At 47.6% G+C, this 26761-nt stretch overlaps 1 protein-coding gene across 1 annotated transcript in view; it reads right to left on the minus strand.

Moving 5' to 3' along the window:
- The window catches only part of LOC147674001 (uncharacterized), a 124399-nt gene that overhangs the window by 84246 nt on the left and 13392 nt on the right, over window positions 1–26761 (minus strand). Inside the window, exon 3 of the mRNA XM_086945088.1 lies at window positions 8769–8941. Within this exon, the coding sequence (XP_086801214.1) occupies window positions 8769–8941 (173 nt within the window). The remainder of the gene's footprint in view (window positions 1–8768; window positions 8942–26761) is intronic.

Below are 26761 nucleotides of genomic sequence, written 5' to 3' on the forward strand. Positions count from 1 at the left end.
CCTGTAATAGGGGAAGCATTTGTCTCCAAGTTATAGTAAGCTAATCAGATGTCTAGGTACTCCGGGGCAAGAACTGGTCACGCAGTACGGAAAAGGGCGGGGAGAGAAAAGGCTCCCTCAGCTGATCAAAGGGGTCTATTTTTATTGCAGCACCGTGGAACTCACATTCACATATACCTAACTTTGTAACCCCTTCGTGAACACCTGAAGCACCTTTTTAAACAAAAAAACACTCAAAAATGGCTAAATGGATGTACACCAAATAATAAAATACATCTCAGTGAAAAGATGCAGAACCTCATGACGTATGACTGGGATGAGGATGACTTGAGCTAAGAGTAATGTGACTACTGCAAGCAATAAGGCTATTAGAAAGATAGGCTCCTTAAGAAAACTAAGATGCAGACTGTTGTACCAATCTCAAAAACAATCAAACCTCACATGGTTAAAAAGTAATGTCAGTCAACGCATGCCACTTGAAATTGCTGTGACATGTAACAAATGCGATTTTTGCTTGAAACCTTAATGTCTTTGCAAATGTAGCGTTTGTTTATTGGTTAATTAATCAACATTGTATACATTGTTTCTCTGAGAAGCACAAAATACTTATGCAGCTTTCCAACTTTAATGCTGCATTCAATAAAATTTAAAAAAAAAAAAAATTATTAAGCTGCAACATATTGGTAATAACATAAATGATTACATAAAAGAACTAAAAGCTACAAGCCTAATAAACAGTTTTTACTACCATCATAGAAAGCTAAGGCCTCATGCCATATTCCTAGGAAGCCCATAATCAAAGTGCTGTTTGCTACCCAGATGAACAAGTTACTTTCCTTTGGTAGTGCTCTTTCTGGTGCATACTCTAACCACACATTCCTCACCTTCAAATTAGTCCTCAGTGCTACACTTGATACTGGAACTTTCATACCAGTGCTCCCACACAGCGCTAAGTCGTGCAGTGAGGCTCCGCATAGGCTCTTTCTGCCCTGGAAGTAACAGCCAGGAGCCACACATAATACCCACCAATGCATGCAGAATTCAGTTTACTGCTTGACTCGATCTTGGCCCTTGGACGCTAATCACTAAACAATTGTCAGTACCAGCATTCAGATCTACAATTTCGGTTCTCAGACTTTCTAGAGGTTACTTTTTGGTCAATGCGTAGCCAAACTTAATGCAGAGGGCCATCTACTTAATCAAAGTCCTTTTTCTGAACTGCCTTTCATTCCTTTGTCCCAAGAAACCTCAAACAAATTTGATCATACACCCTCTGGCGGGGAAAAGATGTAGCCACAGTATCCCCCACTGTCTGAAGATGCCCTGTGTCACCTCAGGATGCAGATGCCATTTGTGATCCACCAGGTGCCTCTGGCTTAGCTCGTCAACCCTGGCATTCAAGGATCTCTCTAGGTGGTTCACTGTCAGGGAGATGCCCTGAAGACCCAGCTAACCACAGAGTTGCAGAGATTACTGACACAGGACCCACTCAGCCATGCTTGTTTCAGTGCCACATGATAATGGTGGTGGTGGTGGTGTCTGCAAGGACCTGTACCAGCCTCCCCTGGAGGACAACAGGAAAGCCTTCAGCACTAGACAAATGGCCTACAACTCAAAGAAATTGATATGGAGCTAGGTTACCTCTTTCAGGTGGCCTCACCAACACAGCAGTGACTCATCTGTCACCACGTCAGCTCCAGGTGAGGAAAGAAGAGAGGTCTCCTGCTGGTCCAATTGTGGTCAAGCAGCTACCACTGCAGATCACATGCAGTCACTACCAAAACCGGATGGCGTTTGAGCAGTTGCCTTGTGCTGGGCCCACAAGGACTTCACATTCCACTGCAGACCCCAAATATGCCACGGGGAGAAGTCGAAAATCAGGATGCAGGAGACTAGCAGGCCAAGAAGCCTCAGAGCTGCTCTCACCAAGATCCAGGACAGAGGTTGAAACATCAGGGTCATAGCCAAAATGTCTTGCACACACTGCAACGGGGGGAAGGCTCTAAACTGCACAGTGGCCAAGACAGCTCCAATAATAGGAGGCCCCTGCAAAGGAGTCCGGTGCGACTTTTACTCATTGATCAAGAACCAGGATGTCCGGAGGTAAACCCCAAATGGCTGCTGTGAGCCTGCCTTCAACAGCCAGTCAACATGGTAGAAAAACATATGGCATCCCCAACCTCCGAAGATGGCTAGCGACCACAGTCATCAGTTTCGTGAACACCCAAGGGGCACTGGTGAAGCTAAAAAGGAGCACAGCAAAGTGAAAATGCTCCTGGCTTACCTTGCATTGCAGGTAACGTATGTGGGAAAGCAGGATCGGGGTACAAAAATACACATCTGCAGGCACAAGGCTACCAACCAGTTGCCCGGATTCAGGGCAGACAGAAGCTATGCAAGCATTTTTAATCTGTCCTGAAGAAGACACTCAGAGGGCTAAGATCAATTATAGGCCAAAGCCCTCCATCCTTCTTTGGCATGAGGGAATTACAAAAGTAATAACCCGCCCCTCTTTCCGGGTCTGAAACACTCAATGTTTTAGTTGAAGAGTAAAGCTTTCACCTCATATTAGAATGGACATATGCTCGTCTGAGAGACATTCTCATGTGAGAGGAAAGCACAGTGGGGCAAAAACAAACCCAGAAGAGTAAAGCCATGCAAAACGAAGTCCCATCTTTTTGATGTGACGGATCACCACCCTGGAAGAAAGTACTGGATCTTGCCTCACACAGAGCTGCTGTGCATCACAAAGGGCACGCTAAAGCAGCTTGGATGTTGTTGCCATAGGGGAGAAGGACTGGGAGTACGGATGCCCTTGGTGACCTACACGCTGCCTGTGTGGCACCCTCCTGGAGTATCCTCAGAAATTCCTGAACTGGTGATGAAACTGTTAGACAGGTATTGAAAGACTCATAGAGTGTGCAGTGGCCCTACTCTCCTTAAAGAATGTTAAGGCAGAATTAGATTTTTCACCAAAAAGGCATGAGCCAGTGAAAGACTAATCCATAAGGGAGAACTGCATGACTCCTGTGGATTGTTTCCACACATTGGCATGAAGCAGTAAACTGGTGCCAACTGCTCACCTCAAACAATCAGTAATCAAGGCCAGCACGAATCACATATTTGGCAGCATCTTGAATGGTCTGAGCCAGGGAGGCTCCAAGTTCTTCCGGGACAGCTGGCAAGATATTGCTGGTTATGTACCAGATGGCATGTGCATACCAGCCCAATAAACAAACAGCACTGGCTACCCTCAAAGCTAGGCTAGCCTAAGAGAACACTCACTTTCAACACGCCTCAGTCCTCTATGACTTCCTAAGCAGGGGGTCATAGGGAATTGATCAGGGTTCCCCCTGCTGGTGGAAGCGTGGACCACGACATACACAAGAACTGGTTGCTGTGCAAGGGAATCAGAAATTGGGGTCACCAGTAGCAGGTCTTTGGAGTCTGGTCACCTGGAGACTAACCGGGTGGCAAGGACAGGGCGCCAACCAGGTGCCCAGTGAGGTGTCAGTAAAGGCTTCATTGAACGGAAGCAAGGGTTCAGATGAAACTGACCCATGTTGCAAAACCTCTGTAAGGACGTCTGTGTGATTTCATCAAAAGGCAGTTATACCTCAGTTGCTTGCCAAATTACCACAGCAACAAAGTCCTCTCTTCTTTTGGGAGCTCAAGACGTGAGGGAATTCAACCCAATATTAGGTAAAACATCAGGTTTATTGGCCTCTTGTAAGGCCACATAAAGACTATCATCAGCTTCATCATAATTGGGTGGGGGGCTGGCGGTAAATCATCCCTATCCCCACCATAGTCATCTCTGGGTGGTGGCAAGCTATGGTCAGAGTCGGAGACAAAAAGACAAGGGAGTCTCTGACGGTTCCTTTGCAACAGTGGAATCATAGGATCAGAATCATGTTCTATGGGGACCTGATGCGCCAAGGCAGATTTGGAGTGCAACCTTGGTCGGGGTCAAGCAGAAGTTGGTTCAGGCTGGACATCAGAGTTCGTAACGGACTCTCCTCTGCACCAATGGCACCGGTGTTGATGAAAGAGGGACAGATGCAGGTCTCAGAGCCAGAGTGCAAGTCTGCACTGGAGTTGGTGCTGATCTGTGACTGGTCCACAGGGTTCAGACAATGCAGAGGATGGATTTGCAGCTGGCAATCCGACTAAGGGCTACTGTGGATCCTTGGGGGCCCAAGTCGTGCCAGAGTGAGTCAGAAGAGTACCAAATATATGCAGCTTGGCCTCTTAAAGGCCTTGGGCTTGCTGTGGTGTTGCCGATAGCCTAGGGAGCGCATTAGGACCAATTGTGGAATCAGCTCCTTAATCAGACACTGGGAGCCATATTGCAGGGTACTTTTATGCCCTCACAACTTTTATTTGATAGAAAGTGGCTGGATGGGGTTGAGTGCTGCATCACTTTTTTACCTTTCTGGTTAGACTTCGACTGCAAAGAAGAATTCTTAAGGGGGAAGCATTGGGCGCAGGTCCATGCCCTTAATATGGAGAGCGGGAGGTACGCTAAGCCTGTGACTTCCTCCTGTGTTTGGCAACATACAGCTTAATTTTATAGTCCCTGATTGCCTTTAGGTGCAGGAGTGTGCACTCATAGCATGACTTAGAGTTGTGCCTCAAGCCCAAAGACATACCTTGGGTGGGTCCATGATGTATATCAGTTTTCTGCAGTCACAGCATCGTTTGAAGCCTGTGCTTTTAAGAGGGGACATGATTACCTTGCACACTGAATTTCCTTTTCGGAGTGGTCGAAAGACTGACAAAAGAAGGAACAAAGCTCCAGATTCACTTTTCAACACATGAAGAGAAAGAAACTGATGCCGGTGTGAAATGCTCAAACGAAAATAGATCGGCTATTACAATAGGGTCAGCGCTCTCCCCTTGCGCAGCTCCAGCGTTAGGGCACTGCCCTTCGTGTCAACCGGAGCTTTGCTTAGGTGTTGGAGGCCCTCCTCCACTCGCAGGCTCCTGCCTGCATCTCATCCCTGGTGGTCTAATGGAAGAGCCTGCTCTTCTGCTCGTCCGCTCTGTGTGTCATCCTTTTTTTGTTTTGCTCTTATCTGTCTTTTTCTGTTTTGCCTTTTCTTGTTTGCCCTTTTCTGGTTGCCTTTTCCCCACCACTGCTGCTCCCACTGCAACCTCCCCCCAGCGTGTTCCCACTCCGCCTCCCAGCTGCTCCCCCTACCCCTACTTAATGGTGGTCGCTTCACCCAAAAGAGAGCAAGACCTCTGACTTCCTGGTAACAGTCATTGCCCTCCCCTCACGCAGTTCCACCATTAAGGGACTGCCGTTACCACCAATTTGAGCATCAGGTAGGTGTTTGAGGCCATCCTCCACCCGCAGGCTCCTGCTTGCGCCTTATTACTGGTGGTCTAGTGGAAGAGCCTGCTCTTCTGCTAGTCCGCTCTGTCTGTCATCCTTTTTCTGTTATGCTTTTTCTGGTTTCCCTTTCATGTTTGCCCTTTTCTGGTAGCCTTTTCCCCGCCGCTGCTTCCACTGCGGCACCCCCCCAGCAAGTTCCCACTCCTGCCACTTGCCTCCCAGATGCTCACCCTCCCCTTGACCCCTACTTAATGGCGGCCACTGGCATGCCAAAGGCAAGGACCCTGGTCCCCGTGACCACCCGCTGCTACGACCTCAGCACTCTCTACGCACTCAACCCTGGACGCAGCAACAACAACAACTGCCAGCTCTCAACGCTGAGCAACACCCAGGGACAAATCTCCTGCCGACACTGCCGCTGCACCTTCACCCACCTGCGGATTCAGGCAGCCACCTCAACCCACCGGACGCCACCACACACATGCCACTGAGCTGCATTCTCCTCAAAGTACGCTCCCTGCACAGACACGCCGTAGAAATCTGGGACCTCCTCAACACTCACTCACCCGACGTCGCATCCCTCACAGAGACCTAGACTAACGCCAGCTCCACACCCAACATCACAACCACCATCCCCAATGGATACAAGATCCTGAGGAAGGATCGCCCCAACTGCCCAGGAAGAGGCCTTGCCATCGTCCACAAAAGCTCCCTCCGACTAACCACCACCAACACGGATGATGCCTCGCCCCGCATGGAGCACATCCATATCCAGATCCAGCCCAATCCTAGAACAACGCTCCGCGGAACACTCGTCTACAGACCTCCCAGTCCCCGCACACCCTTAACCAACGTCATCGCAGACCACATCGCTCCCCATGCCCTCGTCTCCATGGACTACATACTGCTCAAGAGACCTGAACTTTCACCTAACCAACCACAGCGTTCCCAACAACACTGCCCTCTTGGAGAACCTCACCAACATAGGACTGAAGCAACTTGTCTCCACCCCCACTCACACAGCAGGACACACACTCAACCCTATCATCGCCGTAGGAAGCAACATTCGCTTCAGCTACCCGACAGAACCGCTCTGGACAGACCACCACTGCATCCATTTCTCCTTCTCGAAACCCACCGCAAACAAGGGCACGCCCACCACACAGAAGATGGAACACAGTCTCAGAAGAACACCCCACCTCCGCCCTCAACTGCACTCCTCCCCCAACTACGACTGACTCCAACAAAGTGACGAGCAACTTCCACCGATGGTTTGCCAACTGCGCCAACACTCTCACCCCCTCTCTAGAACACCATGAGACGACAACACGAAAGCCACCTGGTTCACAACGGACCTCCAAGAATCCACGTACTTTTGCCGGTGACTGGAGAAAACGTGGAGAAACAGCAAAACCCAGGAAGCACGCTCCGCCTACAAGGCAGCCACCACGGCACACCAACAACTCATCAAATCAACATCGAGAAACTTCATCAAAGACAGAATCTTCTCCAACTCCCCAAACTCCAAGGAACTCTTCGCCATCATACAAGAATGTGCTACATCCAACAGCGAAATAACCGACGTCCCTCCCTCCCAGGACCTCTGCAACAACCTCAGCTCGTTCTTCCACCTCACGATCAAGATGCTCTATGACAACTTCGACGACCAAAACCACGGCACCGCCTCAACACCATCCAACAGACCTTCCTCACTTGGACCCCTCTCACCACAGAAGGCACTGTAAAGACAATTGAAAGCATCCACTCCGGAGCACCATTCTGACCCCTGCACGCCACCCATCTTCCACAGGGCCGCAACTGCCATGCTCAAGACTGCAACATTCTCCGACAACTAGAAACGCGCTGAAGTAAACCCCCTCCTACAGAAACCCTCCATAGACCAGACGGCTCTCAAGAACTTCAGGCCCATCTCACTGCTCCCCTTCACCACCAAAGTCATTGTGAAAGCTATCAACACCCAGCTGCCACACTTCTTAGAAACCAACAACATCCTAGACACCTCTCAATCCAGATTCCACAGCACCGAAACCGCCCTCATAGGCGCCACCGACGAGATCCGCGCCGTCCTTGACCAAGGTCACACGGCAGCCCTCATCCTAATGGACTTTTCAGCAGCCTTCAACACAGTCTCCAAGGAACAGCCTTAGACTGGATATGATCTTTCCTTTCAAGCAGAATACAAAGAATAAAACTCCAGCCCTTCCTCTCTGAACCAACAGCCATCAGATGCGGAGTACCCCAAGGATCCTCCCTCGGCCCCACCCCCATCAACGTCTACATGGCCCCCCTCACAACCATCGCCCGAAAACACAGACTCAACATAGTCTCATACGCAGACGAAACCAGCTCATCCTCTCCCTCACCAAGGAACTAGACATCACCAGGTGCAATTTCCAAGAAGGGATGAAAGACATCACAACCTGGATGAGCAACAGCTGCCTGAAGCTCAACTGAAAGAAAACAGAAGTCCTCATCCTTGGCTCCACCCCTCCGCATGGGACAACACCTGGTGGCCCCCCACCCTCGGAAATCCACCCACCCCAACTGACCACGCACACAACTTCGGCATCATAATGACTCTTCACTCACAATGAACCACCAGATCAACGTTGTGTCCTCCACTTGCTTCAACACACTCCGCATACTTCGCAAGCCCTTCAAATGGATACCTCCTGACTCAACAAAGACCATGATCCACGCACTCATCACCAGCAGACTGGACTACGGAAACGCTCTACGCCGGAATCAACAAATAACTCCTCTGCAAACTCCAGCACGCCGCAGCCAGACTTATCCTTGACATCTCACCGCATGACCACACCACCCAACACCTCCACTAGTTCCTTGTCGAAAAAAAAATAACCTTCAAACTGCTCACACACGCCTACAATGCCCTCCATAACAGCAGACCCCGATACCTTAACAATCGAACCTTCTTCCACGCCCCCATGAGAAACCTCCACTCCGCCGACCTCGCCCTGGCCTTGGGTCAACCGCATCCGCAGGACCAAAGCTGGTGGCAGATCCTTCTCTTACCTCACGGCTAAGACCTGGAACAAAATCCTGCACTGCATCCATCGAAGCCCAATACTGCACCAATTCAGAAAGGACCTCAAGACCTGGCTCTTCGAATGCTCCTCCTCCCCTACCGCCCCACACCGCCTTTAAACCCTTGCGGATGAGTAGTGCACTTTAAAATCCCTGATTGATTGATTGATTGGGTCAGCTATTGTCAAGCATTCAAAGGTTTTGTATTCATTAAGTGTCAAGTGGTAGGGCACTGTACGTATGCACCCAAAAGTTTAAAGTTGCAGTAAAAGCAGTGAGAGACGAAGAAACCTACTTTCAGATTGATGCATTTTAAGTAAGTTTGATCAAGTACTGTCTGCAATTTTGTTTAACTCACCACTGTGCCATCTTTCCTGCGGGGTAACCTTGACAACTTTAACTGGTCAAGATTCATGGAATCCGGCCATGAAGAAGGAACAGGCAGTGCACTAGGGGCTTCCAGTGGAGCGCCAATGGGCATGGAAAAGCTCCTTTTGCAGCAACTCATGAAGTGGGTCACAGATCCAATACCTGTGATTGAAAGAACGGATGTTACTATGGAAGATCATTGATCAAGTTATACAACTGTACACCTAATTTCGTATCTCAAGGCGTGTGTCAGAATTGGAAATCACAGCCTCTTTCTTTAATGTATGACCATGCATACAGCATCATATGCATGCAACACTGAGAGCAGATTTTGATTTTATCTTCATTAGTTAGATTTTTTTTTTAACTTTCTGCCAAAAGGCAGCCAAAGTACAACTTTCCTCTGAACTGAACCATTGTGAAGGGGATACTGTATGAGTTTGCTAAACAACATCAAAGCTTCGCATTTCATATCATATAGTTTTTACTTTTTACCTATGACAAAGCCGAAACACACTTGCCACACCATAGCCTACTGGCTAATGTATAATTCACTGTTTTGTGGATCTGAGGCCATCGCAGGAAATACAACTATGACTTTGAAATTCTGTAGCGTATTTACAATTTTTAGAGGCTACTGTCGTCTTCTTATTTTTAACTAATTATTTACCAGATAAAACGCAAATGATTGGAATTATGCAATACACCACCACATTTTCAAAAAAGTACGCACTTCAAATAACATTCTGAAGTCGTTTCCCTGGCTAGTGTGTCTGCCGTCTATTTATGGAACAGTACACTGTGCGGCTGTGAAATGTTGAGCAGCGTTTTGGTTCAAACTTAAAAATAGCTCTTACGCCAAGACAAAGAGATTTCATTTCAATGTCCACTTAGTACTCTCAGCATTCGGTTATATTCATCACTACAAGTAATTCGGGTGGATTGCGAAAGGTCTTGAAATGCGGACACGCAAAGTGTCACTGCAAACAAAGACACTACGTTTAGTTTCCATGTTTCCACATTCATCTACGTGCATGTTGAACCTTACTCATCAATGCACGTCATTCACAATATTAGAGACAACATGCAGGGAAAATGTAGCCACCCAATTTATGGCAGGCTCACTCAACTGGTAAAAATCTACAACTATGCGGATGAGATGCAGCTGATCTTTACAATTGATGAGTCAGATGACTATAAGGAGTCTCTAAGGAACACCGTGTTGCTCATTAGAATTTGGATGGACTACAATCAGTTAAAACTTAACTTTGAAAAAACAGAGATGGTCATTCCCAATGATAAACTCAACCACTGGACTCCTGCTCACTGGCCAATGGAGCTTGGTTCTGCACCTATTCCTAAGAGTACGATATAAAGTCTTGGCATACAAATTGATGCAGACCTATCCATGAAATTCCAGGTAAGTTCGGTCATGTCCGCCTGCTTTTTTCAACTACGGACATTTGGGAAAATTAGAAGATTCTTCAGTAGAGAGGCCAGCATTCAAATTATCATTGCCTTGATCCTCTCAAAAATTCACTACGCCAACGCAATTTATCTAGGCCTTGCGAGTAATCAAAGCTATTGACTATAGTTGATACAAAACCAAGCTGTCAGGATCGTCTATCAACAACCTAAGCACTGCCATACTAGGACAATGATGAAGGAGCGTCACTGGCTTCCAGTGGAGCAGAGTTCCAGGTTCAAAATAGGTGGTATCAGTTTTAAAGCTCTCCACAGCGCAGACCCTAAATACCTATCCACTAGAATTCATAGATACTCCCCGAAGCACGGACAGGAGGATCACGCTTTTCCATACAAGGAGCCCAATTTTGGAATTCACTGCCCATTATCATCAGACAAGAAACTGACTTCATGCGTTTCAAAAACAAAAAGCTGAAAACATGGCTCTTCTCCCAAGTATATAGCTAGACACGAACCCTGGTCACTGGTGGCCTCCTAACCCAGCACCAAGAGACCTGTTGGTGTACGTGTGCAGTATAAATACCCCTTAACATAACTTCTTCTCCATCAAGTTTAATATGCTCTCACCACAAATAGCACCAATGAAAATAATCCCTGAAGAAAGGCGTTCTTACATCACAGGGATCGAACTTCAAATCCCTTTGTTGAGGTTCATAAATTATTTAATTCCAATTCCAAGCTTGGGCTCAGTAGGTGATCTCCAGACTTGACTCAGGCAGCACTTTTCTTCTGTGAGTCCTGCTGCAGCATCATCATCATCATATTCATCATCATCTACAATCCTGAGCACTGACCGCTTTGACTGTATCAACCCTTGCCCAGCTTGCTGCTCTCTTTCTGTGTATTTAAATTAGTCTGCCCACCTTACAATGGACGCTACCCTTTGAAATATTCTTCTGACAAACTCAGTTTCAAGAGAGCGCGGAGTATCATGCGGCAGTCAAATCTTGAAAATGGAGGCCTTTAAGTACAAGAGACTAGAAACCCCAAGGCAATCATTTTCTAGTTTCACACTTTGCATCTGGAACACTCTTCCACTGGAGCTGGCCTGCATCCTTTCCCATGAGCCAGGTGGTAGGACTGGGCCACAGCCATGGGCTGGGGTCCTTTCCTCTGCTGCCCTGGTGCCTGTCCTACTGGGCCAAGTATGACCTTTCAGTACTTGACTATCAGTAGTAGCAATGACAAGCAGTCCCATGCTTTATATGGAGGTTTGTGTGGGGTTACACGGGCCAGAACTCAACACTACCCCCAGCAGCACAAAACAATATTTTTCCAAACTAATGCTTCTCCTTATAAAATGTCAAGTAGTCCTTTAAATAAAAAGTCATATACTTAATTACACAGAAAGCAAATTACTGCACACTACCTTAATGCTGAGATACCCAACTTGCAGGTGGGAGTCTCATTCTTCTAAGTGGGACGACTCCTCTCTAGGTACTCTATGCAATCCTTCCTCCCTTTGTCTCAGTCTTCTCAGGGTTAATGTGGAGTAGTTAGTAGCATGGGTGAAGCTTCCGTCCCCAATTCCTCTGGTAATACAGTATCAAGCGGTCTAGGCTCCATTCAGACTCTCACCTCTGCAGTGGTGTAGTTTGGGAGCCGCACTGACCCTTCCCTCTGTGGTAGGTTCACCCATAGAGGGCAAGGCTTTTCTGCACAGCGCACAGAAAGATAGCAGCTGCTGACAGCACAGAGTCTCTGTGAGGCCACGGCAGGAGCTTCTGCATGTGCCTTCTTCTGATCTCTAATGATTAATCGATGCTGATGGGATTCAAGGATTCAGCTGGACTAGTCCTGTTACTTCAGTGAGTCATTGGGTCAGCCTGGGTAGAGGTGGCTGGCAGTCTACTTCTCCAGGTGCTGGACCGTGGCAATACAATTCAAGGCAGCATCCTGGGTCAAGGTGGCAGCACCCTGATCGGGCGCTGAGGTCTTCAGCTTTATGTCTGCCAGACTGCGCCTTCAGTACTGACTGCCAAGTTATAGCCTTCTATCTGAAAGCAGGGCTTGCTCATGGGCATGTCTGTGGCAGACCTGGCTTCTCTACTCATTTAGGGGTAACCTGGGGTGGGCACCTCTAGATTGTAGTCTTTACTTCCTTGGGGCAGTTGGGACCGCACAGCACGATCTGTGTCAGTGTCGCAGCTGCATTGTCCATGTTAACTAGCGCACAGAGAGTGCCACAGGGATATCCCTTTCCCTGCATCAATGGTGTCAGTCTATAAGGCACACAAGTTCAGGTGCCCTGGTTGTGATAACGGTCATAGGACATGGAGACCACCCAGCACACTTTGGCAGTACCACAGTTCCTCCAACGAAGCTGCTCAGATCAATCCACACTCTTGAGCAGTGGATCACTCAGGCTGCAAGTCTCTGTTGGATTACACCTGGTTCCAACGGTCTGCACCTCCTGCAGGATTGGTGCTTTCCTTACCTCTCGCTCAAGCAAGGTCTTCTTGGAACCCCAGGGCAAGTCAGAAATGCTTCCTTCAGATCAGACTCCCAAGCAATGTTTCTTCTCCCCTGGGAAACTGGCTGCGCAGTGGTCCTGTAAGTACTCTGTGGCGTACCCTGTCCTTGCTTGACAAGAATTTGAAATGGGAAAAACAGGGTCATCTGCAGCCACTTTTACAGAGTTGGCAGATAGGCTAAGAGGATTTCCAGTATGCCTTTTCTGAACAGGTTTTGGTCCGTCCATTTCCATGTGTATGTCACAGGCTGTCTGCCAGACACAGCTATTGTCTTTAGTGATGCTCCTCATAGCCTATTTGTTTCCATGCGGGAGCATTCACAACAGAGCACAAAGAACAGTGAGCAATCTGCACTTTTAACTATAGACAGCCACATCACATCTGATAGTGGTCAGGAAGAGAGACAAGGGTCTGGTGCCCTTCTAAGAACACTTCCCACCCTGGCGACACATACTGCAGTCCCATCCCATGCATAGGGCTTCTCCTTTGAAGCTTGCCTTTTGGGCTAATAACCTGTGTGACTTACTGCGAGGAGGAGAGAACACCTCCCACTGTGACATGCTTCTATTGTTGGCCTTCTACCCTCCTGGGAGGAGTGTGAATGGGGTCTTGTGGTCAGCAGCTGCGAATGGCCACCGGACTAATAGGGCAACGGACTGGCAACTTTAAAAAATGTGCCTGCCTTTAAAAGGGACGTTAATTCCAACTTAGGCATGAAGGCGAGTTTGATGTCACGATTAATTTGATACTTTGAAGTACAAACTTAAGTAATCCCATTTAGAAGTTAGCAAGGCTGAGATGTCTGCCATGAACTCTATGCTTGCCAATGGGGCTACTAGCCCCTCCACAGTAAAAACGGCAGTTTGGGGTTTTTACTGTTAGAATGAATAAAAATATATGCCCTACTTAATACTATACAGCACCCTGCCTAAGTGCTAGGTAGGCCTTCCTTAGGGGTGGTTTATAATATCATGAAGGTAGGTCTAGGCTTGCCATACGTTCAAATGGGCAAGTGAAACTAGCAGTTTTAAAGCTGCTCTTCCTGCCTGCAGTGGCAGACTGGAAGCCATGTTGTGCCTTGTCCCATTCAGGGTGGCACAATCAGTTGTGTAACCCTGGGTGGACACTTTAACTTGCATGCCCTGGTTACCCCTGTTACCATATACTAGGGACTTTAAGTTAACTTATGCCAATAAGGAGTAGTCAATGCACCATACACTTTTTAAAGGGCTAGAACGCTGACACTGAGGCCTAATTAGCAGGCCTCAGTGCACTATTAGAGTCGAAAAACCAGCATCATAACACTAAAACTTTCAGAGCAATCATGTATAACGAGGCATTTTGTTACATGGCCCCTTCCAGAAAGAAGGTGATAAGCAACTAACCCTTGCCTTGGTAGTTATCATATAAGTTGAAGATCCTGGAAAGGTCATCTGCATTGGTATAGTCAATTCCAGTTCTGCAATAGACTGTAAAGTAGGGAAAAGGCCCACCTGAACAATCAGGAGTTCTCTCTTCTCATCTGCATCAGCCACTTGAGAGAGGTCTGTGGTCAGTTTGAACTCTGAAATGAGCCCCAAACATGTAGGGTCTATTTTGCTAACAATAGACCTAAAAAGGTATATTTAACGAATCACTTCCACATGTACCTCAGTTCATTACAAAATAGAGCACATACTTTAGATAATCAAATGTCAAATCTCACAACAAGCAAATATGCATTGTTAAGGGCTCTTTGTGTCCATACTCCCCAATCAACTAAATTATCTATTTCCCAGGTTCAAAGTTAAGCCAAAAAAGCACTGGCAAAGCCAAAAGGTGTAGCTTGTAAATAAAAATGCAAGCCAGACCAATTCGTTTTGGTAAGCGAGTGCATTGGCACTCTCACTTGGTGCTGCTGTGCTGGACTTTTAATGCACGCATTATTTCTTGTATGAGAATGCCGAAGACGCATGCACTTGTTTTCAAGTAGTACTTGAATGTTTAAGTTCTAAAGCGGTCTAGTGTAGTTAAATCATAATATCCTTTAACCACAATGAAAGCTGTATAGCAGTGTGAGTTCTAGGGGACGGAGGGCGATGTGCATGGTTAGGAGAGCGATGGGTATGGTCATGGTTCCTGGGGTTGAAGTGGATTAGGAGCTCAACCCTTCAAAGGGGGCATGAAATAGTGGCACCCTGATATTTGCTCACCTGTTACTCTGCTCTTGATCCTAAGAAGTCAGTTTGGCTTAGAAGGGGCTGCAGGGCCCCCACATCCTGTAGACAACAGTGGTTGTCTTTTCTCATGTGCCCAATATCAGAGCCACTAATCATGTTCACTCCCCCGGGCTAGTACTAGTCCTGGTGGATGTCCCCCGTAATGCTTCACCTTGTGTGGTTTGGCATATGCCTGGATGGGGCATGACATCCAGCGGTCCTCAGCGCCACCAGGGGTGGGAAGCACGAGCTTAAGCCAGCTCATCCTTGGAGAGTGACCTTCAAAAGGTCACACATGAAGCATTTGAAGGTGAGCTGGCCACTACAGGGAGCCACATAGCACAAACACTCCAGAATCCCATAGGTCAGTTCTATGCTGTTCACAGCCCAGCTGCAGGACTTTATCTCCTCAATGTGGGCCATGTTCCATCAGATGTCATGTAAAATATCAGAGAGCTTCCACAGGCTGTGCTAATACATAGAGGACCTATATCTGCCATCCATGAGCAAATGGTGACAGGATCCGTAGTTAAAGAGGTAGTCATTGTGCACAAGTCCCAGCCACGCAGCCCTAAAGATGTATGGCTTTACGGCGGCAAGACAGAACCTCCTTCCTGGATGTATTTAACGATGTTCCGAGAACGATATGCAACATTCCAACCAGGAAAAATTTCTGGCTAAGACAAAAACTCTAGTTTATCTTTGAATGAGTCTCTCTGTTTGTTACTTAGCAAATATCACCAAATCTCCCGCTGAATAGTTAGGGTCATAAGCCTCTTTTACATCAGGCTTAAAGTCCTGCTTTCGCACCTTTGATTTTCGCTGCCGAAACAAGAATGAATGTACTTGAAAATAAAAATAAAATTATGGCAGCATAATCACACACAGTCTCTCAGAAACACACTTTTGATGGCTGCCAAGGCTTCAGAGTGCTTATGTGTGACATTTTCATAAATTCAGTGTAATTACGAGTGACAATCAATGAATAGGAGTGGCACTTTCTCACGAGCAAAAACAAAGCAATGCAGATGAAATTACAACCCATTTGAGCAACGTGAAACTCTAAGAAGATCCTAAAACTGCTGCAAAGCACCAGAAATTGTAGGGCACTAATCGACATGACGCACATACTGCATAGCTGTCAAGTATTCAGAGTGTCTATGTGTGACATTACCTCCTCGTTAGTCTTCCTCGCCACATGACTTACAAAGTGAGCTTCAGCTCCACACCAGAACCCTTCAAAGCAAAAAGTCAGCCTTCCTTGCCTCACATCCCTTCCCAAGATGGCCGACCCATTAACATATGACCCCTTTAGGAGGCGGGCCGACCCAGCCCATCAGCCTGTTTTTTTCGTTCTGCGTGCGTCTCTCCAGATGCGTCAGGTAAGTGGTGCCTGCTGTAGCAGGTACGTGGGTACGTGGGTCTCGGGTTGGAGGTCCTGCTCTAGCGGACCCTTGGTTCCTGGGCTCTTTCACCCCTTTTTCCCCTGGTGTGTTCTGGCCGGTTAGGCTCTGCTCCAGCGGGCCATGGGTTCCAGGAAGGGGTGGGTGGGGTAGTGTCCGGGGGTACGGTAGTCCCGGTTCTCATCTCCCTGGCGGTTCTTGCCAGTCTGTCTGTTTCGTCTGGTTCCGCAGCCGGCTCCGGCTCTCTCGTGGGTGGTGGCCTACTTTGCTGTGTTGCTGTGTTTGTCAGACTGCGTCTCTTTTCCTGCTGTGGCTTTTTGTGGGTCGCTGTGGTGGGGATGCCCTCTTTCATTCAGTCCTTGTTTGCGGTTGCCTTGGTTCCGTGCAGTCTGGTCCTGTGCCTTTCTCTGTCCTCCTTCGGCTTTTGCTTGGAGCGGATTTCCTTCGTGTCTCTGGGGCCTGCGTTTTCGGCCTTCCCGGTGTATTTTGGTCCCGGGCTGGTTCTTCCTGCTCGTGGTTGCCTCTCTCCTGGGTGGTCCTTCCACTCGTACTGGTCCGTTGGGTTTGCACTCTTCGTGGGCTTCCCCTTCTGGTATGTTGGTTTTCTTGTGCGTTTCCATGAAGCCGCTTGGCTTTGGTATGTGCTCACTTTGTAAGTCATGTGGCGAGGAAGACTAACAAGGAGGTAATGCCCCGGTTACTTACCGGTATTCTTCATTACTCCGAGTATAGTCTTCCTCGCCAAATGACTTCCCATCCCTCCCTCCCTGTCTGGCTATCGGCTTCATGTTTTGTGCTTGGTAGTTTCAGGTTGATGGGTTGGGCCGGCCCGCCTCTTATAGGGGTCAGGTGGTAATGGGTCGGCCATCTTGGGAAGGGATGGGAGGCATGGAAGGCTGACTTTTTGCTTTGGAGGGTCCTGGTGTGGAGCTGAAGCTCACTTTGTAAGTCATGTGGCGAGGAAGACTATACTCGGAGTAATGAAGATTACCGGTAAGTAACCGGGGCATTTTCAAGGTTTCACAGTACTTATGAGTGAGATTCAACCAGTAAATGTGTGACACTTTTATGCAAGCAAAATCAAGCAAGTCCATGGAATTAGATAAACAAAAGAAATGACTCACTTCAGCAAGGAGAAGCTATAAAAAGAACTTGAAACTGCTGCAAAGCCCCTATCCTACTACCTTTTTTTTTTCTTTAGTGCTTACTCTGCAGTGTAACAGGCCACTTACCAACTCTTCCGGGAAAATCTTGCCTGGGGTTGACGCCTTATCAGTAGTTTCGAAGCGGCATTGAGGAACTCACACTGCTGACAGCTGCTCTGCTCAGAGCTGCTCACAGACGGCGCTCTGCTCGAGTCAGTGGGGCAATCCGTAGACCTCAGCGCTCTGAGCAGAGCAGAAAGGGCAGATGCTCTCAGCAGTGAGTGAGCTTGTCAGTGACATGGTTTCTTTTGCTTTGTGAATCTTTATTTCTCGTGTAGTAACAACAGGGCTCGAGTCGGGTACCACACGGGTGGACGGCGTTCCCCCACTTATGTTACTGGGAGCTCGATAACTGGAGCAAATGGAGCCACACATTCACTCTTTGGCCTCTCTGGGCGAGATCTTGCCCCAGAAAGGCCAAAGAGTGAGTGTGTGGCTCCATTTGCTTAGGGGTGAGCGAGGGGAGGCAATGAGTCTGAGGGTGCAAGCCACCTTTCCTGACGTCACTTCCTTTCGTGACGTCAGCGTCCTCCCACTTCTTTTTTTAGGACCTGTGACCTGAGTAACAATGACTACTGTGGAGAGAGCCAAGATAAGTGACGGTGATGAGCATGAGATCTCATGCTCCTACAATAACTTAAAGCTGAAGCACACACCGATTTGCCCGGTAAGAGTGAATATTTTAGCTGGAAGAGAGAAGGTTCTGCAGCAGCCAGGCGTGACCAAATAATTCTTGAGAACATGGGTAATAATTAGGTTGTAAACTTATCAGTGAGCTATATCTGTTCGCTCCTGAGCACGCCTCGACCCTGCACTAGGAAATCAAGCAATGTGACGAGACTTTGATATTTTTTTAACCTCCATAAACTATGTTAAATACAAGGCAAAACGGGCATTCCAAAGTTAAAAAGCAGTAGCTTAACAAACAAGCTAAAACAAATAAAGGTATTGTTATAACTTACTCATAGTGAAATGTAAAATTGATGTTTTAAAGTTTTATGCAAGGATTTATTTACACAAACCTGCGCCACCTCTTCCAAAGATCAGGCGGTGGCATGGAGAAACAGAACTGCCGCCATCTGTGTCTGATCTGGGGGGACGCCGTGGCCAATCGGACACTGTATAGTAGTCACAATGAGGCAGGCCTTGTCTCTTAGATATAACAGGAAAGGTGCTTCGCCTGGATAGTGTTCATGACCAATGGCTACACTGATAGAACACCACCATGTGGTCTAGGGACTTTGAGCAGGGCGAAGCAACTCAGCTTCGTCAAACTGCTAGTAATTATTATTTCTATTACAGGACCGGAGTCTTCGGATTATGCTATCTCTTTCTTTACTTTATAAATAGAGCAGCCAATTAAAACATTCAATTAGTTATTATAAACTACATTGTCCATGATGCTTTGCATTGGTAACGCCGCCTTGGCCCTTCATAAGAGCCCTGAGTACAATTCCATCATCCTCTTTCTTTGCTGCTCACAGCAAGAGATAAGTGCCCCATCTATTGCTCTTAACACAAATGTTATTACTCTGTTTGATATACCCTTTTGGCTCATGACCATATGCTTGGCTACATATGTTTATTTGCACTGAGTTATTGCCATATTTTATGCACATTGTGATTTTGTTAATAACGGCTTCATTTGGGGTAAATTGCTTTAAGGTAGTGCGCGTCGCTCGCTGAGACAGGACTTTGACCTTTATTTCCAGCGCTGCTGGAACATTGTTTTTTCTGCTTCACTAAACTAAGCGCGTTGGTCACCCAAAGGTACCGAACCGCTCACTGCGGTAGTTTCTTGCCCGTTATCGGCCACGCATTAAGCGCTTCAGTGTTCTGGGCTCCCCTTGTCGCCCGCTCACTACGCTGGAGCCGAGTGGTTCACGGCCGGCGTGGCCTGCATAAGCGAGCCCATTGGGCTCCTTTTGGGCTCGTGTTGGGCTGCGCACACCGTGCTCGTCTCGGGTGATATATTTCACCGCGATTGCAGGTATTCAGTTGGTGGAGGTGACGCCTGGCTCGGCTGCAACAATACTTTGCCTTGAAGGAGTGAGCACACGCTCCAGTGTATATTTTATTGGCTCCTACGACTTTTGGGGCTGGAAAAACAATTCAATACAGCTTTCCGTGTGCAACATGGGCTGCGCCCCCCCCCTTACTCCTCATTACTGATTTGAAAACACAGATTGGATTTAGTTATATTACTCTGTATACTGCACCACAGTCTCTTTTTACAACACAATTGATGACTGGGTGAGATATGAAGACGACCAAGAGGAGGTGTATTATGAGGGACAGCAGGAGACTGTCCTTGAAGACAATATTGTGGAAGCTCTGGGCACGTCCGTCCAATCCTCAGTTAACAAGGCTATTGAAAGCACAGTACCAAACACTGTGCAACTAGCTTTAGCTGCTGCACCTAAACCTATCACTAAGCAGCTTGAAAGCTTTGCTAAAAGGCATGGTTTTACTAAAGACAAATCGAAAGTTACTCCTCCAACTTCAGGCGCAGCGCAGAAAAGTCAATGGCCGCATGCCAGCACGTTAAATGACTTACTTCCTGCCTCAAAGGGGAAGCATGGATACTCTATTTGTGGCAAAGCAAAGAGTAAGCAAAAAGTATATCCTGATACCGATACTACCAACACCGATACCGACACTACCACTACGGACGAAGAGCCCCCTCACAAGAAGAAGGCAAAGAAGGTGGCTTCTGCCACTCTGGAAGGGTCAACTAATACTCCGTTTACTTTTAACCCTAGAGATATAGTGCATCCCAGATCTTCGTATTGGGCTCCGGCGCCGGAGGTTACTGAGTATCTTCATGAGAACCTTCGCAAAGGTTTTGACAAGGAGGTCCGTAACCGGCTCAGGTCCGAATGTCCTCAGCCTGATGTACCAGACAAAGTAGCAGAGACCCCAGAGATGGACATCAGTCTCCTCACTTTTCTCAAAAAGTTTGCTAAAGATCCCAAGAAGGGGATCGACCGCGCTTGGCGCGGGTGTCAAGATGAACTCCTTGACTTTGTGGGACCTCTAGCAAAGATTTTGGAGATGGCCCTGATGGCAAGGAAGCAGCAACACCAGTAGACCCGGATATATCCTAGCAGGTTGAACCCAAAGGGCAATTTGCCTTTTAGGCAATGCTAATTGCGCCATTTCCACATAGAGGCGTAAGTCCTTGCTTATGTGCTTGGACACCAACCTTACAGATCTCGCAGCTGTGGAACTTGGTCCCCTAGCCTAAGGTAATCTCTTTAGGAACCGTTTCGTGAAGGATGTATCAAAGTACGTGGGGACATTCACCTCCCTGGACAAGGCACAGTCAGGTATCAAGCGCGTATTCCAGCAAGGCCTTTTCAACAGGGCCGGACGAGGCAGGGGACGCTCATCAGGCTGTGTCTATAACCAAGGACCTTCTAGAGGTGACTATAGTCGAGGCAGAGGAGAGTGGGACTCAACATGAGTGGGCACCTTTTACCCCACTCGTCGACGTTTCAACAAACGCTATTTCCACTGAGGTGGAAACAGAGCTGGCTTCCAGGCAAAGAATTCCTCAGGTAAGCTTTTCGGACGTATCTCCACTACCATTGGGGGGTCAAACTCAATTCTTTGTTCAAAATTAGCGTACCATAACGCAGGATGCGTGGGTACTTCAAACAGTTCAGTGGTTCCATCTGGAATTTTACGACACACCATGCCAGGACACGTTTCCCAGGCATCTCCATTTTTCCCAACAAGATTGCATTTTTATAGACTCCAAAATAGCCGAATTGCTGCAAAAACACACGATTTCTCCTTGCGACTGCAGGCTTCAGGGCTTTTGGTGCAATGTCTTTTTAGTCCAAAAGAAGGGTGGTGCACACAGACTGGTTTTAAATTTGAGGGAGATCAACCAGTACCTCAACTGCAGACATTTCAAAATGGAAGGGATCCATTTTCTGACAGATCTGCTGAAGAAGGGGGATTGGATGGTCCGATTGGATCTCAGGGATGCCTACCTGTCCATTCCCAATTTCCCTCCACACCGCTGTTTCCTTCAATTTCAATGAAAAGGTTGGTGGTTCGAGTATTCGGCCCTTCCTTTCGGGCTTTTCTCAGCTCCTTGGTGTTTCACAAAGGTGATGAAGCCAGTGGTGGCCCGCCTGCGGGAGCAAGGAGTGCACATTATTATTTATCTGGATGACATTCTAATCATGGGGCAGAGCCCGAAGTTGGGGGATCATCATCTTCAAATGACGATGTCTTTATTACAGAGTCTGGGGTTTGTAATCAACCACGCCAAATCTGCACTAGTTCCGGCACAGACAACAGAATTTCTGGGATTTGTGATGGACTTCCTGTCGGCACAATTGAGTCTTCCCAAGAAGAAGCTGAAGGATCTCAAAAAAGAGATTACAGCACTTCTCAACAAACAGACGGTGTCTCTCAGAGTTATTGCCAGTATAGTGAGTTTACTAGCGTCATCCATTCGGGCGATTTTCTGAGGACCACTGAATTACAGAGCACGGCAGAGGTTAAAGAGCCAACATTTACAGAAGGGTCTCGCTTATACGAACTTAGTTCCGTTATCCCAAGAAGTGAGAGAAGAGATGCAGTGGTGGCTGGGCCACGTGGAAGCATGGAACGGCAGGGCGATTTTCGGTTCACAGTTCAAGGTCAACATCAAATCAGACGCCAGCCTTTGGGGTTAGAGAGCGCGCTAGACAGATATCTCCACAGGCGGAAGATGGTCGCCCCAGGAATTATCATTACACATAAAATTTCTGGAACTCCTAGCGGGCTCTTTCGCGATTCGGACTCTATCTCCCAGGCAGACCTCTTGTTGCATCCTGCTGACAACATCTCAGCGGTGAGATACATAAACAAGTTGGGAGGTACGAGATCGTCTCTACTAGTAGAGATTGGCAAGGATTTTTGGCATTATTGCCGGAGTCGTCAGATCACGGTGATAGCGGAATACATCCCGGGTCAGTCTCACTTAATAGCGGACTGGAACTCGCGACATCTCAGGGATTACAGCGTTTGGCAGCTGACTCCAAGTGTGTTCCAATGGTTACAGACCATTTGCGGTCAATGTCAGACAGACTTGTTTGCGTCCAGGTTGAACCGGCAACTCCTCAATTTTTTCAGTTGGAGGCTGGACCCAGCGGCGAAGGAGACGGACGCATTCCTCCAAGACTGGTTGGGGACATTTAACTAGGCGTTCCCTTCGTTCCTATTAATATCGTTCCTATTAATACCCAGCGTGACGTCACACATTTTCAGACAGCAGGCTGAAGTGATTCTAGTGACACCCCTGTGGAGGTCGCAGTCCTGGTTCCCTGTGTTACTAGAGATGAGCTGTGACCTCCCCAGGATGCTTCCGTGTTCGGAGTCGTAACTCCTGGGACCTCACGGGGAACAGCACCCATTGATCCTAGCGGGGAGGCTGTCCCTGATGGCATGGCAGCTTTCCGGCAACAGTGGGAAATGCTGAGATTTTCGGAGACAGCTTCAGCATTTATCAAGCAAGCTTGGGCTCCGTCAACTAGGAAACAATACTCTTCAGCCTGGAAAGGCTGGATGGGTTGGTGCCTGGAACGGCACTTGGATCCAATGGGGGCAGACCTACCCCATATTGTAAACTTCCTTTCTGACAAGGTAGCCGAGGGTTTGGCCTACCAGTCAGTAAATAATTTTAGATCGGTCATCTCGGCAGGCTATAATCAGGTAGACGGGAAACCTGTTGGTATGCACCCGTTGATATGTAAACTTCTTAAAGGTATAAGGGTGGCAAACTCTCCTAAACCTAAATATTCGGGCCTATGGGATGTCTCACTAGTTATTTTCCTATTTAACAACTGGCCAGCGAATAATCTTCTATCCAGGAAGCAGTTGTTTGCCAAATTGGCAATGCTATTATGTCTGTCGGCATGCAGGCGTTCATTGGACGTGCGGGCCTTGGACATTACAGGTAGAGTATTTACTAAGGAAGGAGTTTCTTTTACTATCACAGGTCGTACAAAAACTCTATCTAGACATATTGAATACATTGCTTTTCCCAGCAATGACAAATTATGTGTTGTTCAATGTTTAAAGGCTTACGAGAAATGTACTCGCTTGCTGAGACCAGAGGGCTCTACCCAACTGTTCATCGCGGAGCAAAAACTTTTTAAGTCAGTGTCGGCTGCAACTATTGCAAGATGGCTTCATTATGTTCTAAAAGAAGCTGATATTGACATTCAGAGGTTTCGTGCACATTCAGTACGTGGTGCCATGGCATCCAAATCTTATATGTTAGGATCTAACATTCAGGATATTATGCATTGTGCCGATTGATGTTCAGAATCAACTTTCAAACAATTTTATTATAAGCCGGTGGGAGACATAACATCTGTTGTATTTAATAAAGCGTTAAACTAGCATAATCTGAAGCCTTCGGTCCTGTAATAGAATCAAAAATTTGCTAGCATTCGCGCCAAGAATTTTCAATTCTATTAAGGACACGGAGGCGAGGATTATCCCACCCAGCTATGTACAAGATAATTGTTCATACTACCCACCCGTTGATAATGAAATGTTGATATTTCATAATACGCAGAAATTACGGGTTGTTCATATTTTTTCCTAGGAGCAGAAAAGAAGCCTGAATAAGAAGTTCTTCCAGTTGAAGAGTCCAAATGGATCTTGGTTCCGTATTAACTTCCATGTTGGAGGATGTTATGACGTTATTTGTTGACTTAGTGGAGTTCGAACAAAGAAAGAGGAGGAAGGGATTGTACTCAGGGCTCTTCTGGAGGGCCAAGGAGGCGTTACCAAGGCAAAGCATCATGGACAATGTAGTTTATAATAACTAATTGAATGTTTTAATTGGCTGCTGTGTTTTTACAGTAAAGAAAGAGATAGCATAATCCTCGCCTCCGTGTCCTCAATAGAATTGAACATTCTTGGGGCGAATGCTAGCAAATTTTTGATTCCCTGGCCACGATGCAGCACTGCACCTAAAATTGTTGATGACCATATAGTGAATAATTAAACAAGAGAAAGGCATCCAGTGTTGGGAAGCTTGAGGTAGTCCTTGGGCACTTTAATGCGTGACTACTGCATTTTAGTGTGGTGATGCGGACAACAGTACTAAAATGTATTAGTCTAACCCCTGATGGGGCTACCTCGGATATGACCTCCTATTATAGAGCATCCAACTTTATAGTCATCAACGAATAGTGGTTCGGGCCATGGATCACATGGCCTTTGCACTGAAACATCGGACATGGGGAACATCACATCTTGTGCTTACTTTACGGAAACACTTAAACAGACTGACTCCCACCAGCCATTAACGTGGTGCTCCAAATTTGGCAGGATACTAACAAGAGACAGGAGTGGTCACGATGCCTAACCGAGGAGACACCCCTGTGGCATGCATCCTCAACAAGCCGAGTGTCTGCTTCATAAGGCTTTAACGTCTAGATCAGCATCAGTTTCTCAGAAAGCCTTTTTTGGCAGAGGGGGCATTAGCATGCCCATTCTCTGCAGTCCCCACCCCTACGTATAAAAAAAATAAATCCCCGGTGCCTAATGGGCTTTCTGCCCCTCTCCCGGAGGGCAGATTAGGGACTATTGCCCCCATCAGGCTCCTGGGGAGGCAGAAAGGCTGAGGCCATTTTTGAGGGGCGGAGGGGCATTGGCATGCCCATTTTGGGCAGCCACCACCTCTACGTATTAAAAAAAAAAAAAAGAACAGTCCCTGGTGCCTAGTGGTCTTTTTGCCCCCGGTGGGCTGATCAGAGACTATTGCCCCATCTGCCTCCTGGGGGAGGGAGGGGATGGGTTGGGGGGCAGAAAGACTGTGGGATTTTTTTGGGGAGGGGTGGGGGCATTGACATTCCCATTTTGGACAGCCCCCACCCCTATATACATTTAAAAAATCCCTGGTGCCTAGTGCGCTTTCTGCCCCCGCTTGGGCAGATCGGGGGCTATTGCCCCATCTGACTTCCAGAAGAGGCAGAAAGGCTTTGGAATTTGTTTTGAAGGTTGGCGTCATTGGCATGCACTTTTGGGCAGCCCCCATCCCTATGTATAGAAAAAAAGTCCCTGGTGCATACTCTGCTGTATGAGTTCTGCCCTCCCTAGAGTGCGCGATCCAATTGTGGGGGGCTCTGGAAGTTGTGCCTGCTGTTTGGGGAGCTGGACAAGAAGATCTGCAATTCTCACGCATCGCTCGCTTGCGGAGTGCATCGTCGACAGTGCATCGCCCCGGTGCAGGAAGATTCCCGTCGCTGCGAGTATCGTTGCAGAGCCTGTCGTCGCTGGGTGAGATCACTGCTTGCTTGCGGACCACTTCACCTCGCTGCGAACATCGTCGCAGAGCCTTCGCATCAAGGGGCCGCGAGAAGAGATGATAGACGCTGCGCCGTGCATCGCCGCCGCACCTGAGATCGTCGCCGTCCCGAAGATCGTCACATCGTGCCTGTGCGAGACGCTTCCTACCGAACCTGCGCACCGGAATCCATACAAGGTATTGCATTCCTCCCCATACAGACCGGATTCGTCGCAGCACGCCCGCTGAGTCCAGCAGGGCTGTCGCATCGCCTCCCCAAGGTCTCAGGGGTGACGCATCACTTGTTTCACAATGCTGCAGCTTCAGTTTGGAACTTTTGTCGCAACTATAGGTACTTTGAGCTAAACGTGGCGCAACTGTGGATTATTTTGACGCAAACCCTAGAACTCTTTGAAAATCATATTCTTGAACTGTGTATGTTGGATGTTTGTCGTTTTGGTCTTGTGTAGTTTAGATAATGATACTTTATTTTCTAAACTGGTGTGGAGTCCATTTGTGATGTTTTCACTGTGTTACTGGGAGTGTTGGTACAAATACTTCAGACATTGCCATTGATAAACCTGTCTGCTCGTGCCAAGCTACCAAGGGGGTGAGCAGGGGTTATCTAAAGAGAGCATCTCTCTTGCCCTGACTAGAAGCAAGGGTCCCTATTTGGACATTGGTACCTACCTCTGCCAACTAGAAACCCCCAGATCTAACAGACACCTTTAAACAATAGTTTGACTGGGATAGCAAAAACACAGGCTGTGTGCAAGGTACAAGGGAAAATGTTAACCCTTCACTTATTTTAAGCTTATGGGTGTCCAAAATGTGACCAAGAGGGCAACATTTAGATCGATCTTCAAATGTACCTTTATTCCACCTTGGACAATGCTGCCTTTCACTCAAGTTGGG

This window comes from Lissotriton vulgaris, chromosome 12 (genome assembly GCF_964263255.1).
Source record: "Lissotriton vulgaris chromosome 12, aLisVul1.2, whole genome shotgun sequence".
In the NCBI taxonomy this organism is placed as follows: domain Eukaryota; kingdom Metazoa; phylum Chordata; class Amphibia; order Caudata; family Salamandridae; genus Lissotriton; species Lissotriton vulgaris.